Below are 19272 nucleotides of genomic sequence, written 5' to 3' on the forward strand. Positions count from 1 at the left end.
ACTAATAAACCATTTAATATTGCTGTTTAAGAACACACAAAACAGTATTTTTGCAAGCCCATTCTGTAATAGGTTTCAGGTTCATACTTCAGTCTCCTCATTTGGTAGGCCAGGAAAGAAACAGACAACAATTAAAAAATTCTGAGCAGCATTTGGTTTTCTACAGTTTAAGCCCCTACAAAAATGTTTAGCAAAGCCAAAAAAACCAAACCTTTCTCAAAAAAATAAATGCTTAATTCTTACATAAACTTAAGTAGAAACTGAAATATATTCAGATAATTCATTCTCAGAGTCCTGTCGACAAAAATTATGGTTTTATGGAAAAGCAGGAGGCATAGCCTTTGGAGCCCTCATCAGCATAAGCCTATTTTGACCTCCAGTTTTGCCACAAAGTTTCAAATGAAAATTAATCCAGTTTATAATCAAATGAGTGGCAGAGCAGAGGAAAAAAAGCAGGGAACAATGCTGGCACAACAACAGCTACATACCTTGTCTTAGCTGCAAACCACAAGGAAGTTTTTAAATAAGACTAATGAGTACTGTGAAAGTCACCCAATAAGGAAATTGAGAACAAAAAGACAATTATAGACTAAATATCATTAATTTTTGAAAAGTATCATGTAATGTGTTTGCTTGCATAGTCAGGCACTGAATCATTGACCCAAAAGGATTAAATTCAAGGCATATTTGAAACTTTTCTGCAGGAGAGCCATCTAATCAGCAGTTCTAATGTACATGGAAATTGTCTTTGCAACTCTATCTGCTGCTTTGAACATATGAGACCAAGCTGGGTTTTTAGAAAAAAGCATGCAAATCTTCAGAGCATTAATACCTCAGGCTCATTGAAATGAAAATTATTATAATCATGAGGAATATAGTTGCTATATTACCATTGATACAGAAAGCGCATGAAACTTGTCTGTGGAAGTCCCATCCCTCCTCCTGAAATGTTGTTAAATAAATGAATTTTGTAGCTAGTTTATGCTCGATTTTCTGAAGCTGAAATTATTATTTAAATAATGAAGGAGGGAAAAGCTGCCAAAGTTCAGTGCCTCTGTGTTTTTCTCTTGATAGTAAGAATAGGATTTATCCGCAGCAACTGCAATCAAAACCAAATTCAAGTCAAGTAATTTCAGGCTTCCTTCAGTTGTACATCAATCTCTTCTTGAGACTGTTTGAAATGCAGAATGCCTAGAGAAATAATATAGCCAAAAATACGTATCCCTACATTTAATAGGGGCCTAAGACAAGGAGCAACTTACATAACCTCTTTGACCTAACTAAGCAACTGTGTAGAAAGCATATTTAAGTAGCACCTCAGGCTAGACAAAGTTGACATCTAGTCTTTTGCAGAGGAAGCCCGAACTAGAAAGTTAGATATAATATGTTTAAAAAATACAAGACAACACAAATTTGGTAAACAACTCCCTGAAAAAAAACCAATGAGGAAATAAGGCAAGCTACTACAGAGTAAGAGGGAGATGCTGTGATATTTTAAACAAAACAGAAACGTCAAACAAGATGTTTACGAAAGAAGTCTGATCCTTGGCAGAGCAAAAGGGCTACAAAAAATCCTCATGATTGACAAACACTTCCACTAGGGGGTAAGAGAGCTTCATCATCTGCAAGTGCAGCGGACTTGCAGTAAATACTGGATATAATTCAAATTATTGTGGTCAGCATATTAGAGGGGGACACGGGCTGTAAACCTGTGAAAAGTACTTGTGATATTTAGCTAACAAAGTGTACATTGGGAAGGAAATTTAATTCTCCATGGGAGACAAAATTCAACCTGTGACAGTAATGGATTGCTTAGGTTATATTTCTTTAAATTTTAAGACTCAAAGTAAAAAGTCATAAACAACAAGGGGTGAGAATCAGACACGGTAATGCCAGTGCAGTGCAAGAGCTATTATCTGCAATGTACTAGATCCAAGGGGTGCATAAAGTATTAAGAATGGCTCCATGGAAGTTCCCTCGCTTTTCTGCTTCTTCACGTAAATGTAGATGTAAGTCAGCTTTGGAGCACATCTCCACCGATTTCACACCATTCAGAGTGCCTCTCAGGCCAGCAATCACTCAGGTCAGCTGTGGGCAGACAGCTTGAAGGACATAAAGCAGTGACTCAGGACTTAGCCCTGGTTGTTTTGAACACAGCACTGACCTGTCGCTATGCGATATTAACTTGGCTCCTATGACAATACATTACTGATTGAAGAGGAAAAGCTGTACGGAGAAATTACTAAACACAACACGATCCCAAAAAGTCTAGTAGATGGTGAATGCTTTTCTTGTGCCACGGCAGTTTTTTCCCCATAATCTCATTAACCAGTCCAGGGTAGAAGGGCAGTAACTAACTGAAAATGAGAGGCCCGTATCCTCTCTCCAGAACTTAATATTTTCATTTATTTTTATACAGCACAAATTAAAAGCTCATGGCCTCAATATCTGAAAACAACATTCAGCCACACAGGCCTTGAGTTAGCAGCCAGTTGCATAAACAAGTAGTAATTCCTGAGAAAGCTTCGATAAGATGCTGTGTCACCCTGTACAGCGTAATTTCCATTTAAATATAATGCATGGGAAAGGCTCTTCTACAAAAGTGACACCTAATTGTGAAACAGGTACGTTCCCACTACCACAGTCCCTACCTACAGGCGCTCATTTGATCATAGTGATCATTTCAGCAAGCTGAATATTTTTTGGCTTGTACGTGCAAACAGCTACAGTTGTTTCAAGCGCAATGTTGGCTGCTGCCAGTATCTAAGCAAGAAAACAGAGCTTTTACCCAGAGGCAGAATTTGCAAAGCAGTAAATCAGGAGTTCACAGATGTGGTTCTCATAGTAATAGACAGAAGTTTGGAAGTAAAACCTCATCTCTCTCATCTGAGAGGATACTATAGCATGTTTAAAAACATGCTTTGAAACACAGCATTGGCTAAACAATGATGAAACTTGTAGTCTGCAGACCACTTCTGAAGGATTCGTGAAGGATAATTAAGGGAAGCAAGTTCATCGACAGCCTTTTAGTGCCACCTAAGTTACGAAACCCTCAGAACACATTACTGCTAATCCCTCTACAAGTGACTTGCAAGTATCCTCCCTCCTTGTGATGCCTCGTGATTAAAAAAAATAGGAGAAAGCTACATCACATGGGTATTACTCTTCACCGGAACCTGGCCCCTCCCCAGTGGATTAATTTTAAAAAAGTGGTAGGTTGGGAAGTTACTCCTTATCACTACTTGTAAGCCATATAAAACTGAAGCAGCACCTCCCCTGAACTTTAATGGAGCAAACCCTGATGAGTGATAAAGATAGCGTGCAGGCCAGCTGTTGACACAGCAAGATAATGATTATCCTTTTGGGTTTTTCATGATGAGACTGCATCTGGAAGTCAGCCAAGGAGCAACTAAGGAGACCATTTGCACAGTTTGGTTGTCATGTTGAAAAAGCAACAACGCAATGTCCAACGCTTGGTTTTCTCCCAAGCAACATGAGATTTTGGCAAAAACAGGTCAGTTAGTATATTTGAATGGAATTTTGCTGCTATGACATCTCTGTAAAGCATCCTTAGGATTTGGTGACTGCCTGCTCTCCTCCTCACCTTCACAGTACGAGGAATGTATTCTGAGATTGGTTCAGAGAAGCACCTCACAAGATGAGGAGCACTTAAGGTCCTTCACAAAACAAAGTGCTTCCATGACAAGAGACACACTGGCCACTGGCAAGGTAGACCTTAAACTGAACAAGGGCAGAACATGTCAGGTGTCACAAACAGATGATCAAAATGGGATATTCAGACTGCTTGTCTGAGTTGGATCCTGGCCATGTTGGGCTAGCTGTGCTTTTTATTTTGATTACTGTTTTTCTGATATCATCTTGTTTCAAGTCAGGATTTCCCGGACTGGGCTGTGTCGCCTCTGTCCGTGGTACTTATCCATGAAACCTCCCATCTGTCAGGTGCACAGTTCTGTTTCTGGAATGAGCACCTGCCCCAGCAAGAGACCTGGGAACTTCACTGGTAGCTAAAAAAAAAAATAATGATATTTGCCATTTGCCCATAATGACCACTTCACCATTAAAAGGAGCCACAGGAACATTTAAGGCTTCTTCTCATTTGACTTTGGAAGTTACTTGATGCCAAGGGATAGGAGATGATCTTGATTCTCTTGCAGAAGGAAATTCTCCCTCTGACCAACAGCTCTGACACACCACCTGAGTCAGGGCCAAAAAGGATTATCAAAGGAACCTTGACCACTAGTGTTTCTATTAGGTCCCTTAGACCTGACATGACTGCACATGATTAGTCATGGATTGTGGGCTAAGCAAGTCAAGCAAGCTGTCAGTATAGCCTTTGGAAGACACCTGATACTGGTGGCACCTCTAGACCACATGTATGCTTCAGAGATACACTCTGGCATATGCATGTTAGGTTTGGGGTTTGTTATTGTTGTTGTTGTGTTGTCGTTTTTATAAAAGTAATTAAAAGTATACGACTGCTCTAAAAGGGTATGATCACCACCATACACACTTCTGCCTCTCCTCCAACCACGGGCTCTATTCAACTGTACTACACTTCCTCCTGTTTGTACCACTACCGCCTTTTTTGATATTGGCTCATTATCACAGTTGCATTCTCTTTTCCTCAGTTCCATTTTGTCCATTCTCTAGCTGAACTAACAAATTTCTTGCTCCTAATAGTTATCATTCAGCAGAAAGACAACCATCCCTAATGGCCTAATTTCACTGTAGGGCCCTCCTTTGACAGCAAAGAGAAAGCACCGGGTTTTGATGCAATGAGCTGGAGAAAGCACCCATGCTCACTGGCAAATGGCATTTGCCAGACGTGAAGAGCTGCAAGGCTTACCTATGTTCAAAGCAGATTGAGTCAGGAGACATTTTTAGTAGGCAAAGCTGTGTGCAAACCCGTCTTTTAGAGAGTGTACCTTGATTAAATTGGAACTTTTCCCAGGAATGAAAAAAGCCCATCTAAACTTGCTACAATTATTGTCCTTTACTCCAAATTAAGAAAATTTAAGTGATGCTTATCACCCAATATTCTCTCAAACACATCACCTATACAAGGAACTGGTTCCAGGATCAACAGCAAAAGCACAACTAAGAGCAAAGAAACACTAAACAGCATAAATATCTCACCCAGAAGATGACAGCAGCAAAACCAACATATCATTACCATAGTTTTCTAGCATTGCAACAACTCCATATTACTGATAATCCTTAACTATCAGTTTTACTACTGTTTTTAAAATCTTCTCACTACTCCAACAGAAATTTTGAACAAATGCACAATTAAGTTCTTTTAGAAAGGGTAAAAATCAAAATAGCTCAACTAAGAATAGAACTGAATGCCACATGCGAGCCAGGAACAAAATGTAATCATGGGACTTTATAGGAACATTTAGGTCAGGCATCCTCAACTTGACTCATCACACCAAGCAGCTTAAAACTTCACAGCGACCAGTCAGGGAATCACTTTGTTCATACAGATCAAAATGGTATATCACTACCTAACAAGAGCACAATAAAAGATTTGCTTTTTTGGGTGCAAATAGTGCTGTCAGCATTTGCTGTCTGAACGTAACAAGCATTTTATTCTCTTCCTGTTAAAATGCAAATAATCCTAGCATTTTCTTTCAAAAGCAAGGGAAATGTTCAAATCTGTTTGTTTACTTTCTACACACAGGAGAAAAGTAAACTGAAAATCTACTCATGAATTATTTCCAGTGAGTCATTTTCTTACAAAGTCTACTATTCACCACTTTGGGGCCTGTGGGAATGGGGAGGAGGGCTAAACATTATAGTCTCATTTGCTTAACCGAACCTCGCAGTTAATGGACTTGCTGAGAAGAGGAGCTCAGTGTCTTCTCCAGCCATAAGGCAAACTCAGTATCTTTAGATCTGAAGTAGACACAGGTGTCAGCTTAAAGCCACGTGTTTTAAAGCTTCTGGCTATAAACAAATGTAGCTTTAAAAAAACAAAATGGCAGAATGCAAGCAATTTCATGGAAAAAAAAAATCAATTCTGAAAAATTCTAAGGACAACAAACGGTGTGTAGGTGTGTGTAGAGCAGCATCAGACAACAATGCAGGCACCTTAATAAAGGATATTGTCAACAATACAAGCTGGTTCTTTCTTGGAAGCACTCAAGTAAATAAATGACTCCAGAGAATAAGAGCTTGGGTACTCTTCTCCCTCATTGGCATAACTTAATTAGTGAGCAAACAATAACTCATAACCATCAATAATTCACTTCAAAACTTCAGCAAAATTACTTGCTAAAAATTTAAGCCTGATCAAAATAAGGAGGGCAGCCTAAATTCAAGATGAATTAGCTTCCTGGGATTTTTGGTAACTGGAAGAAGAGAAAACAAGATTGGGACTAAATATACATAATATAAGAAATATTCATAACTTTTCTCCTATAGTAGTACACACTGCAACACTAATTTCCACTTCTGAGCTGTATGCTGAAAATCAGGATATTTGCAACGCAGGAAAATGATGTGCTTATACATGCAGAAATCCTTTTTGGAAAAAAAGAACATTCTTCTCAATGTCATTTGAAGAGAAGAGGTATAAAATCCGTTCTTTATGGTTGTGTTACAATGCCTTTTGGGTGGTTTTAAAGGTTTCTGGTATACAGAACTATGCCTTTTGTATATAGCTCCAGTGGTATGAACCAAACAGGACTGAAGCCTTGCTCCCTCTTCCTAACTTTTTTTCCACTCCCTGATAATTTAGTACAAGAATAACAGGACAACAGGTCTCATCTTTCTAGTCAGCTCCTGCCAGGCAAAATAACCTCTGTCCCTCTACTCCAATTCTCTGTCTCTGAGCATCTTACCTGCCTTTCTGCATCTCAAACCAAGCAGATTATTTCTATTTTATAGCATCTTTCACTTAGTGAAAACTAGAAAAAAAAAATTGCTTTCTCCTTTCCTGGTTTAAAGAAAATTTTTTTTCAGCCTTTTTTTTTTTCCTTGGTCTTTGCTGGAGTTTCAAAGGACATCTTTTTAGTTCTTATTTTGCTGATTTTTTTTTTTCTTTTGAGGTGCTATGCAGTTTCATGCATCAATTATTTGTATTGTGCTGAAGATGGCGAGTGTCAAATGACAGGAAGGACAAAAGAGCTGGCATAAGTTTAACCTATATACTGTGGAGTTTACTTGGGTACATAGGGCTAGTTAAGGATGCTAACCTGATACGACAGAACACTGAAGCTGGCCTTTCACCTACTTAACAATATATTTCTCATTTGTACAAACGGGAAGAAATTAGTATGTAGTTCTACACTTACCCATCCCTGAATCTTTCTTAGTGCCATCTGATATGATATCCACATGATCGCTGTCTACATCATAACTGAAGAAGTCATTCAAATAAGTCTTCGATCTCTGGCCACCAAATACATATAAACAGCGATTTTTCTAGAATGGAAAAAACAAGTATGTCTTTACCAAGCTCAAGAAAGTATGTTGGACAACTGTGACTATTAACAAAAACATGAATGAATCAAAGAGTAACAGATATGTTTCTTCTAAGTTTAAAATCATGCCTTAACTATCAGGTCCACCAATCTTTATTTGGTAAATATCTTACCTCCATCTCCGCAGAGATTCACAGGGAAGAATTATGCAGAACAGTTTATTATTCTCAAACTCAGTAAAAACTTCAGAATTCTTCATTGGATTCTTGATTCTTGAATTCATGATTTCTCAGTTTTGAGGGCTAAACCATTAAGGGTTCACAGCCTCTCCACCCCAAAAAGCTTCTTACGAATGTAATTTTAAAGATTTCTTTTTCATTATCTATATGAGACCACAAACCTGGATCCAACACAGAATTTCAGCTTGAGAGTGACCAGGCAGATTTTACATAGTTAACTACTGTAGCCTTGCCTGATCAAACTATAACTTCAGAACATTAAAACAGCAATTCATTTTTCAAATTTAATATTAAAAAATTAACAGTCTCCATGTCTAAAACCCATTAGAAAAACTTAGTTTTTAAATTAAAAAAACCAACACAAAAACAAAACAGGAACAAAAGACGGACTGTAAGAGAAACCATCCAGGTACCAGCACATTACTAAATTCAGAACAGGCAAATGGCAAGCAGCAAGCCAAGAATAACAGGTTTATTTCTTCTTTCAAGTTTGCCAAGTGGAAAGTCCGTAAGAGGCAAATGATTTTTCTTTCAAATGGTTGAGAAAACAGCAAAGGACCTAAACTTCCATGACCTGTGGTGCTTACAGAAAACTGCATTCTTATGTTTACCATGGACACATAATTGAATAATCCTCTGGTACCTGTGCAGAATTTTGTGTGGCAATATGTTTTTGACCAGATTGGAGAGCGCCATTCAAAACAAAAATGAAACTGAAGGCTCTGAAAGCACAGTATTCGCTATAAAAATTCTGATCTTTCATTTGAAAGGGAAAGAGAAAAACTCGGTAAACTGTTCAAACTGGTCAGTTTTCAATTGGTGGTAGCAATACACACTTGAATGCCACAATATTAATTTTAATTCTCTTCCTTCCCACCCTCAAGTCAGAGTTTAATGTCACCAAAACTCTACAAACTTCACTGACTACCACTAAGAAGCTGCCATGTAAATTCAGTGCAGAACTGCCACTGCACCACACCTACCTATGCAAGAGTTCCTACTTGATGCTAATCCCCTCTATACTGTGCTATTCCACTGAACACACCTACGTGGAAAGCTGGTCCAGAACATATATGACACTAAGTATCCTGCCTTTACCACCTTCACCCTGCAGTTCCCATGTTCTGCACTTAAGCAAACGTGGTTGATGAGCACCACTGGAAAGGCAATGGGAGGCAGTTTTTTAATACCTAATACTAAATAAAATGCTACACACACCCCACCCCCCATCCCTCTGCCTTTCCATCAGTCTCTGGATGAAGTGCCTATAATGCCATCTGTGCCCAACCATTAACAGCTGCTCAAAGACAAGCAGCAGCTAGGTGCTCAGCACAGAGGAATATGAGGCCTGTGCATCTCAATACACACCCAGTAAGCCCCTGCACTAGCCAAAATCACCTTTCCAGTAACCACAGAGGACACTTACTAGACCAGAAGCTTCTAAGATGCTCTACCAACTCTTAAAGAAAAACTTTTTAGATCAAATTGTAACATGGCCTCTATTTACCATTACTTGATTAAAATCAACTATTGAAAATTCACCTTGCTTTTTACTTCAAATTTTATTCAGTTGAAGACATAAAAGCTCCAAGACTTGAATTAATACCACCTGCTCTTACCAAAGCAGCATCAGAATGTCAGCGAACATAAAATCAAGTGAGACAACACACCACTTGGAAGATTAAAGAGCTTCAAACTTGCAAAAAAAAAAATCAAAACCAGATGCTCTCCTTTAAGTCAGGCATCATGAATCAAAGTATGGCACAGATACTTACAGAATGGAACAACATACAGTGTCCTATTCGGGACTGGATATCCTCAGGTCCAGCGTTACAGGAATCCTCTCTCAAAAGTTTCCATGTCTGACATTGGCAGTCAAAAGCAAACAATCCACTGAACTGCGGTTCACTGGCTCTACTGTCATCAACACTGCCATTGCAGGTCAGAATTCTGCCTCCGAAGGTATATATCATGTGTTTTTCAGAATCCATACACATCTGTAAGAACGAGAGAAGTAGTTTTAAGCCAGCACATTAAGACTTGAACACACTAAGATTTAAGATTAAACATCCCTCCCCTGCAAGTGATATCTAGTAAGACAGTACTCTGCACATCTCCTGAACATCTAATGAACAGAAACAAATACATGTGTCTTCACAGTTGACAGGTATGAATCTCAGAGACTTACATTTTAAATAAAGGACTTCATTTTAACTTGCTTATTTAATAAGAAAAAAAAAGAGCCTACATGCACCCTTCATCACGTAAAAAACTTGCCTCTAGCTGCTGATTTTAGGGAAAAACATTTTAGAGTTTTTCATCAGGATCCATAGCCAGCTCTGTCAAAGTTAACAGGATATCGCCTTTGACAATGGCTGTACAAGGGAAAAATTCAAAATCACTGCTAGTTTACTGACCTCCACTCAACCAATCCAAAACCAGCCTGTGATTTGTTACTCAGATTCCATCCCAAGCATATATTTACCGTTACCCCCATTACTTCAACATAAAGTAAGGCCATAACCTGGCCAAGGATTTCTGATGAGGCTGCCGTGGAAATATGTTTATCCCCAAAGCCTGAATTCAGGTTATGGCACAAGAGATGCATGGCAGTACAAATCAAACAAAACTCCCTGACTCCAGGTGATGTTTTTAGACACAGTGCAACACAGAGGGTTACAAAATACTGGGCAGGGGGAGACAAGATTACAGTAAGATAGACATGCTACTCAGCAAAACCTACAAACACTTCTAGTGCAGCACATCTTTGTGAAGGTTAAACAAAAACCGCTATCGCAGTAGGTACTGAGGGAGAGAAAAGAAAGAGCTGCAGATTGATAAAGAATTCAGGGAGGACATTCTTTCCTAGGAGACAGCAGGGGAAAAAAGAAACAATTTCAGAAGCAGGCAAACAAGGTACCCAGAGTAGCCTTGCCAGCTGACAATTTACTTTTGCCTTTTCCCCAACACCTGGGAGACTGGCATTCACTATTAATAGAACAGAAAGACCGATTGGCTTTTGTTCTGCAGACAACACGTATCTTTAATTTTCAGTGTCAGCAGAAACACGTATTGTGCTGGCAAACAACAGCTTTAGTTACAAAACAGCTAGTACCAATAAAAGCAGTTCTTGGGCTGCTTCAAAAAAAGAGTACTGATATGCTGGTTCTTGGCCACACTTCATGAAAATCTATTAGGAACAAAATACCTTTTTCAAGCACACAAAAGCAATTACACAACATAAGTAAAAAAGTTTTCAGTTTGAACACATGGACAGGTGTGGTTTTTTAAAATATTAGTAGCCATTCCTCTAAGGTGTTTCAATCTCTACTACGCAAGCACATTCTACAAATTTTAAAAGACAACAATTTTGAGAGAATCTTGATCCTGTTGGCCTCATTTCAGCGGCTTGCTTACAGTATTCTTCTCAAGGTACCATACACAGCTTTGCAAGTTGTTCCCCAGCACCCTCTGAGTAGGCAGATCTGCAAACCCAGCTCAACAAGACTGGTCAAAAACAGATGAACTATGCTTTGGGTTTTAATAAAATGAATTACTTTGCAAAGGTTTTTATGATTCTTCTGCTTCAATTTGATTAGAATATCGGTAGTCAGTGGCATTAGACAAAAAGGCTATCAGAATTTAACTGAGTGCAGATCACAGCCTTCCTCATCACTGCTCTGTTACCTGGTACAGCACTTCTAAATCGCAGGAGGCTATGACCAAAATCAATTCACAAACATTGAGAACTTGCACTAAGAGTATCAGTGTAGCTGACCTGATGATCAAACACCAGCTTTGGACCTCCATCCGCCGCAGTGTCTTCACTTAGTAACATCCATGTGTTTGTGTCAATGTCATAGCGATAGAAGTCACTTTTCAGAGATTTGCTGTTCCTCACAGAGGAATCCAGATAGCGTCCCAGTGTGTAGATCTGCCTTCGTTGAATGTCAATGCACATCTTGTGACAAGATCTGGCACTAGGACCACTCTAATAAAGAAAATGACCACAAAAACAGAGAACAAGACATTTAATATTGCTCCAGGTACGTCATTGCACACTTGCTAAAGACAAATAAGTACTATCAGCAACTGGAAATCCTTTGAGAATGAGAAAAACGTGCTTGTAATCAGACAAATACAGGATTAATATAGAAATATCTATATAACAGGACATTCCATAACTTCTTTGTCCTTTAAAAAGACACCAGCAAAAACCTTAACACTTTTTTTTTCTTACAACAAACTTATGACTTGAAGACTTTTTGTAAGATTCCTTAGAAAACAGACTTTCCTCCAGAAGTGATTCTGAGAGGCATGTGAAAGCTACTTGATCTTTTAAAATAACAGAAGTTGATGCACATAAGAGGCAAATTAAGATGTCACAGCCTATAAATAACTACATAGGAAGAAGATTAAGAAGTGCTCTATTACAAGAGCCTCTGTTTTATTAATAGGCTGTTTTCTAACAGATCATAACCAGACACTCCCACAAGCAATCATATCCCGTAATGGGTCTTTGAAGGTAACAAAAGCACTCCCTTGTCCTTCACAAATAGATATGGCCATTCCAGGCTCCAACTACAAGAAAGTTTCCCACGGTAAGCAAAACTGCCATGAGTTATGATCTTCAAGAGAGACACAGAGGGCCCCGTCAAATTATTATGTGCTTATCCATCACAGAATGCTCAACTTAAACCATAGAGCAATTTATTCAATGACATTACAATGATGCTACGCAGTACTGGGCAGCATCCTTTCTGCTTCCCAAATCTAATTTTGAGAGCCTTCATACACTCATCTTGAAGCATGAGAGTGATATTCCTGTACTTCAAAATACTAGAAATCAAGAAGTGCAAAGCCTTATTTGCAAAAGATCGGACAAAAGAAAAAGAGAAAACTAGCATCGTGCTTATCGATTAATTATATAGTTTATTTGGCCTTAGTTTGTAGAATTTTGGCACTTTATAAATGAGGATGCCAGAACAAGGCTGGCTAGCTAACTTTGAGAGTCTGGAAACGAACATGAAAACTGGTAAGATTTCAAGTGACAAAAAAGGTTAAGATGTACAGAAGACTGAAGTATGAAATACAAAAAAATCTATCCAGATCTGTTGAAAAATAAAGATTATGCAATTAGGAAGAGATGTACCAAATCACCATCTATTAGAAGACTTACAGGTAAAGAAAAGTAGTCATGCCACACCAAATAATCAGCACAGTATTTGCTCCACGTCCTACCAAATACCCCCTTTACAGAAAACAAATCTTCATAATTGTACCATTTCAAGTAAAAAATTATAATGATATTCTTACTGAAACTTGGAATACATTTCACTAAGTTGGATAAAATATGAAAGGAAACATTACGTTTTTGTAGTCAAAACTTTACTACTCATAGAATTCAATTGCTTTAATCAAGAACAGTTACAGGAAACTGTTTACAGTAACTCAAACAACAACCTGAAGAGGTGAACTGCATTGTTCATGTTTTGCAAATATGAAGCATTATGTCAGCAATGATTACAGCTTTGAGGATTAGTTACTTCATGGTAATTAAGATAATTTTCTTTTCTGAAAAAAATACTGATAGAAGTGAAACATTAGCATAAAATCCTGAAATGCAGCAGAAGTTCATTCATTGTCTTTGGTCACATGGAAGAAGCTGACAGAAGATGGCAACATACTTTTATCTTGTTCCTAGAAAGTACAAATCATTATCTTCCAAAGGACCCTGTTCCAAACACAAAGGGTAGTTTCTTTGCATGAAAGTACCGATTCGAGCATTGGCAAAGGTTGCCCCTGATTCAGAAGAAAATAACCCCAGTAGACAAAATCCATCTCTAGTTATGCAGCTGGGACATTTAAGGATATCCCATTGTTCCCCTGCCAAAGAGCACATACTTGCTTTGGCACAGCTGTCATGTACATGAAATGTTAAGACCTACCTGTGCTTTCTGACTCTCCCCTCTTCATCAGGTCATTGCAGTTTCTTAATTGAACCTGCCAATTTAAGCATTTTCCCCCACTCCCACACCTCTATATGCTCTATGGGTTAAAGTAAATCCTACCAAATTTGCTCAAATAATGTCTTTGGCACCTTCAAGACTAAATCTCCAATGTAGCAATTTCCAGACCTGCCTTGCCTTGAAGAGCTGCATCATCAACTGAAATTTATCTGAGTACAGACATGAGGCTGAGACACATAGCACCTACAACACCAGTTTCAAGCCACTGGCATCAACAGCACAGGTATTACACTGGCTAAGTATACAACATACAAATTTCAAATCTTAAGACTATGTTAAAATGAGAAAATAATTCAGGAAAAATATCTTCCTTCTTGAATTATATACTGGTCACATCTCACACAGTAATATCTGCCTTTTTAAAGAGGTACTAAAGGTGTTAAGTTTGACCATTTCATCTCTACAGACCACAAGGACAAACTTCATCACCTCAAGTTTACTTAAGAACTTTAACTTCATCAATTTGCAGAACGTGCCACGGCACAGGCTCTCTCTTTCAATAAAGAAAACTTCATCCAATTCATAAGCTTTTCTTGAAGAAAGCCAGAGTTATTCCTGCATATCGCTTACAAGGTCACATGGAACCTGCCAGAAGTTTCCAATTTAGTCTACATGATTGCCAATATGGGTAAATAATGCCATTAATCAGTGGTACATATTGGTTTGACATTTGAGGCAGAAGAGGGGAAAGGCCTAAATCTGCGTTTGAGAGCTACTCAATTTGACTACAAAAGTCCCTGTAGTATGTATATACTTCAAAAGGGGGACACAAAGTCCATTTACAAAGGCAGATATGGGCAGACACTGAAAATGAATAAAACACTTCAAGGCACATGTGGTTAAGTGAATCAAGAGCCCGTGGGCGGTTGTGAATGTTCATCCAAAGACGTGTACTTGATGCGGTTACAATAGCAAGCCTGTTGTTCAGACAAAGAACACACTACCACAGCTTGTCATGGAGAAAGTGACCCACCAAATTCAAAAGGCAAAGAGTTTGTTGATTCCAGAAGCGTTCAAAGAACTTGACCTCTTACAAGCAAGAAGTGAGAAAAACTGACCATAATAAACTTGACTCTTTTTAACCTACAGTTGAAGAGATCAAGTATGGTTAGAGAGCAGAAGAACAACCTTTTGTCCCCTCCTGCCAGGATGTAGGCTGGTTGACAATCCATGAGTTTATGTCCTAAGGTGAGTGGATCTCACTAGAGATCTCTGGACACTTACTCAAATCAGGGCCTTATCACCAAAGATAAACTGCAGACACACAAAAAGTATCTATTGTACTTGCTACTCCTCTAAACGTAGTAACTGCCATTCCCAAACATATCTGCAGCTAATGAAGGTAGTTTCACCTGCACACTGATAACCACAAAAGAAGATTAAACAAGCCCAAGTCTTCTTGAGCAGAGGAGAAGGCAAATAACAGTTTTGACTAGTTTGCATTCACCTCCTCCTGTGGTTATCCCAAGTCATAACAAATCAATGCACGACTTCTCAATAAGTACTTGTTCTTTAGGTCTAGTTTCATTGAACTGTCTTCAGAGTTCTTAGCACGTGGGATCTACATTTTTGCACATGAAGCTTCAAGAACTGATTGACTGATTTAGTAGAGGTATTACTTCCTAAACAGAGCACATCTTAGTTAAAACAGACTCTAGTAAGTCACATCCAGCAACCGCCCAAACGATCTGAACAAACACCGGCTTTGGGGACTCTTTCCAATTCTCATCAGGAAGCTCCTGGCACGCACACTGCAGAAACCGCACGTGAAAGAAGCTTGTGACTAGGCTAAGTTCTTATTCAGATGGCAAGCAATGCGTTACGCTGCTTTGGCCAGTCCCTCCACTTATGCCAAGGCTGCGGTGGCAATAGTAAAGCATTAGCATATCGCATTTCTAACCTACAGGACACCAAACAATACCAAAGATTACTAAGCATGGGCACTGTTCCGTTTCTGTGGAACTCAATAAGTGCCCACACGGAACGAAGACTAACCTGAAGAAAATGGCTCTCTGCCACCCAGCACCGCCGTACAATTAGCACAGCATAATAAAGACTAAGACAGATTAAACAGTATGTGCCATGGCCCTGTTTTAGAGTGCTACAAAATACCAGGCTTCTATGCCTTATTTGAACATCCTTCCTCAAACAAGTTGGTCTTGATGCAACTCTGCTGGTCTCTAAAATACAGATAAATGCCCTGATGAGGGTGGGATGATAGGGAAAGGAAGAGAGTATATACAGCTAGGAGTACCTAAGACAGGCTTTCAATCCTTTAAGCGCCCAGGAGCAACCAAGGCCAAATCGGATTTTTTTGTTTCGTCAGTGCTACACGAAATTCAATTGTGCAACGCCAAGTGAATACACAGTATACTTTATGAAAAGCCTTCTCAACATGCTAAGCCACTTCATAAAATCTAATTAGAGTTTTCTTCATTTAACTTGCAAATGCCGAAAGCAATTATCCCACTTAAGGACTAACTTACAAAACGTTTTCAAAAAGCAACACAACAGCACCAAGAGACAACACTGCCTCCTTAGAATAATTGATTTGTTCCTATACAGGAGAGAAAGGATTGGGACTCAACTCCTTAGGGTAGGGTCTGCTCGAATAACTATTTATGCCAGAATCAGCATGCATCATCTTAGCAACAGCATGCTGGCATGCTCTGCTAAGGCACAAACATGATAGCTTTCTTTTTTTTTTTTTTTTTCTGTTTTTAAATAAATGCCCTATGAACCCGCTTTAATGCGAACAGGACTGCTGGAAGCTAGTTCCACTCCCCATCCCACCCCCAAAACAAAAACTGGGGGAGCTTGGCTTCTTTTGGTTATCATAACCTTTTGCAAATAAAGGGGTTTCAGTTGCAAGAAAATCTGTTTTATTCAGACTGATCCAGATGAAAAACTTCAGGAGCAAGCCTGGACCCTGTTCAAGAGTCAGGGAAATAAAAACAAAGAACAGCTGACTAATTCTCCCTTCTTAGTGCTGTAAAAGACTGAATGGAATGTGAACACTGCCTCCAGTATAAAGTTCAAAAATAAGCATCATGAGGTAAATGCTCTTGTCCTAAAGCAAACTAGGACGAGGACATAAAAAGACACAAACAACCTACTTTGTTTCTAGTTCTGAGAGCAGGCTGTCATGCAACAAATAGTCCCTCCTGCCTACACACAACTGCAGAGATTAATTGCTCTCATTTCCCAGTTTCAGAGTATAATTCATTTCCTCCTCCCCCCCCACCCAAAAAAGGAAAGTTCTCCACAATCTTGAAAATGAAAGGAAATGCATATTATTCTTAGCATTTATTCAAGCCTATACACTTTTTAAGATCACAGCTCGTTAGTGCTTTATCAATGCCAGTCTTCAGCTAATGCGTACTCCCAAAATGTTTAATCTAAACTGTAGCTCAAAACAATTTGCTTTACTCTAGATGAGTACTAAATTCAGCAAGAGAAACAACTACAGCCATACACAAAATAAAACACTTTCATGCCATACAAGTTGCTCACAGAAGGCATTTCAACTCTCTCATAACCTACGGGTGCCAGAAGCCTAACTAAAGAATTTAACCTATTGGTTTTTACGGTAGCATAGGGCATTTTGTATTGCCCATCAGCCCAAAACAAAGCAAAATGAGCAGAGGCTGATGTATTGCTTCTAACGCCCATGCAATCACTGACCACGTGCCAGGAGCACCAAGTCACGAGAGGGAGCATTCAGTCACATTCAGTCACACAACAGGAGCATCACGACAGCGCTCGCGGCCAGAGCAGCCCAGCACAGGCACACGGCTGGGGTGTGCACCATCTATAAGGGTTTCTTAAGCATGCAAGACCCTCCCATAAATAGCATACCCCAGCTACTTTTCCCTACTCTGTATGATGGCAGAAATCGGTGCTACACGTGTCATTTGACGTCCAAGACTTGACAGATCTAGCACTAGACTTAAAAACCTTTGAATGTCACATGGGGTAGACACAGTAAAGGATTAGACTGGGATCTCAAATATTTCTAGGAGCAAAGATGGGAGTCTCACTCCAATAACCATATTCTGGATGTTCAACGTACACTCTATTCATTCATTCACTCTGCAAGTTTGCCTTAAGTAAAAGCTTGAAGCAGCATATGAAGCTAACAGTTACACTAGGTCAGCAGCCACGCATTTCCACTCGTAGATATTCTTGCCGCTATTTATGGAAGATAACAGATATTCTAACTTACTTTTACAGCTGCTGTTACAGCTATAAAGAATATTCTTTGAGAGTATAAAAGTAAAATATGTTCTTCCAATAAATATTTTGGGAAACCTATTAAATAGGTCAGAACCTGGCTAAGAATCACGACGCTTAAAAGTCCCCAGGACCAGTACTGGAAAGCCATCGGTCTACACAATTTTTCACACAAAACAGTTGAATGTCTTACAACAAATGTTAGGGTTCAGATATCGAAAAGTTTCTGACAAGTATTTGCAAATAATTGACTATCAAGAAGCCTAGCTACAGCTAAGAGAAGGAAGATACCCTTCGGTCAGGCAGTTGACAGTATTTGAGCTATGGCTAATCTGCTTACAAGTACTCTCCTATAGCAATGCAACTAAATAGATTTAGGTGCAAAGTCCTTTCTGGGCATCTGACTCAGACATGATGGAGCAGATTAAAGTCAGAGGCAGCTTTTAGCACATAGTTGTGATTCATCTGTTTAAGGTGGGAAAACAAAAAAAAAAAACTAAACAGGATGAAGCTTTTTCTTCCTTCCTAAAAGGATGCACACATTTGGGATAGTCCTAATTTCTCACTGTTGATACTTCAAGGCCTCAGGGTGAGCCTTCCACAAAGAGACGTTCCCTGCTTAGACTACAAGTAAAAAATAAATGGCCCGGTGTTCTACTTTTGAAAGACAGTTCAATGAGCTTATAAATCAAACGATTAAGCTCAGAGATCATACGCCATGATCCTTATGATAGCAGTGGACTGGATTTGATGACTGGAAGGGTCCCATCCCTTCCAGTCCTACGTAAGGCTTTACTCAGACTGTTTGCCCCATCCTTTAGGAATCAGTGCAGGGTCATCACAGCACAGATGAGCACAGACTCAGTACAGCACATGAACACTGATATGAAAACGAATAGGTGCTTACTGTTCTATTCCCATGAGATTACCTGTTAAAAACTAGTCTCCCAGCAGGCTTGCTTGCAGAAACAACTAATTCCAGAGTATTTTCATAACTGAATGAACTCACACAATCTATTGGCTTCTGATGAAACCTTAACAACTCACCTCTAAAGAAATAAAGTGTGCCCTATGAATTGACTCATGAACTTTCCAAAGCACCAATATTCTGCTTTTGACAGCTGTGTTGCATGAGTTTACCTACCGTGCAGAAACAGCTTTGGCAACCGATGCCTGCATTACTGCCAGTGCAGAGAGCCACATTCCTGGGTCATTTCTGAGCTATGTGCTCTCAACTTGGCTTGCTCTCATACCAAGGTATCATCAAGGCCTTCCAGCAATGCATAACACCGTGGATCTCATGTTGCAGTAAACCAAGGCATG

General features: G+C 39.2%; 1 protein-coding gene across 2 annotated transcripts in view; it reads right to left on the reverse strand.

Moving 5' to 3' along the window:
- Positions 1-19272, reverse strand: part of MKLN1 (muskelin 1) — a 101088-nt gene that overhangs the window by 20934 nt on the left and 60882 nt on the right. For both annotated transcript variants that reach the window (XM_075516969.1, XM_075517061.1), the window contains 3 exons: positions 11466-11678; positions 9463-9684; positions 7320-7449 (listed from right to left, as the gene is read on the reverse strand). In XM_075516969.1, the coding sequence (XP_075373084.1) occupies positions 7320-7449; positions 9463-9684; positions 11466-11678 (565 nt within the window). The remainder of the gene's footprint in view (positions 1-7319; positions 7450-9462; positions 9685-11465; positions 11679-19272) is intronic.

Source organism: Mycteria americana, chromosome 1, assembly GCF_035582795.1.
Source record: "Mycteria americana isolate JAX WOST 10 ecotype Jacksonville Zoo and Gardens chromosome 1, USCA_MyAme_1.0, whole genome shotgun sequence".
Lineage (NCBI taxonomy): Eukaryota > Metazoa > Chordata > Aves > Ciconiiformes > Ciconiidae > Mycteria > Mycteria americana.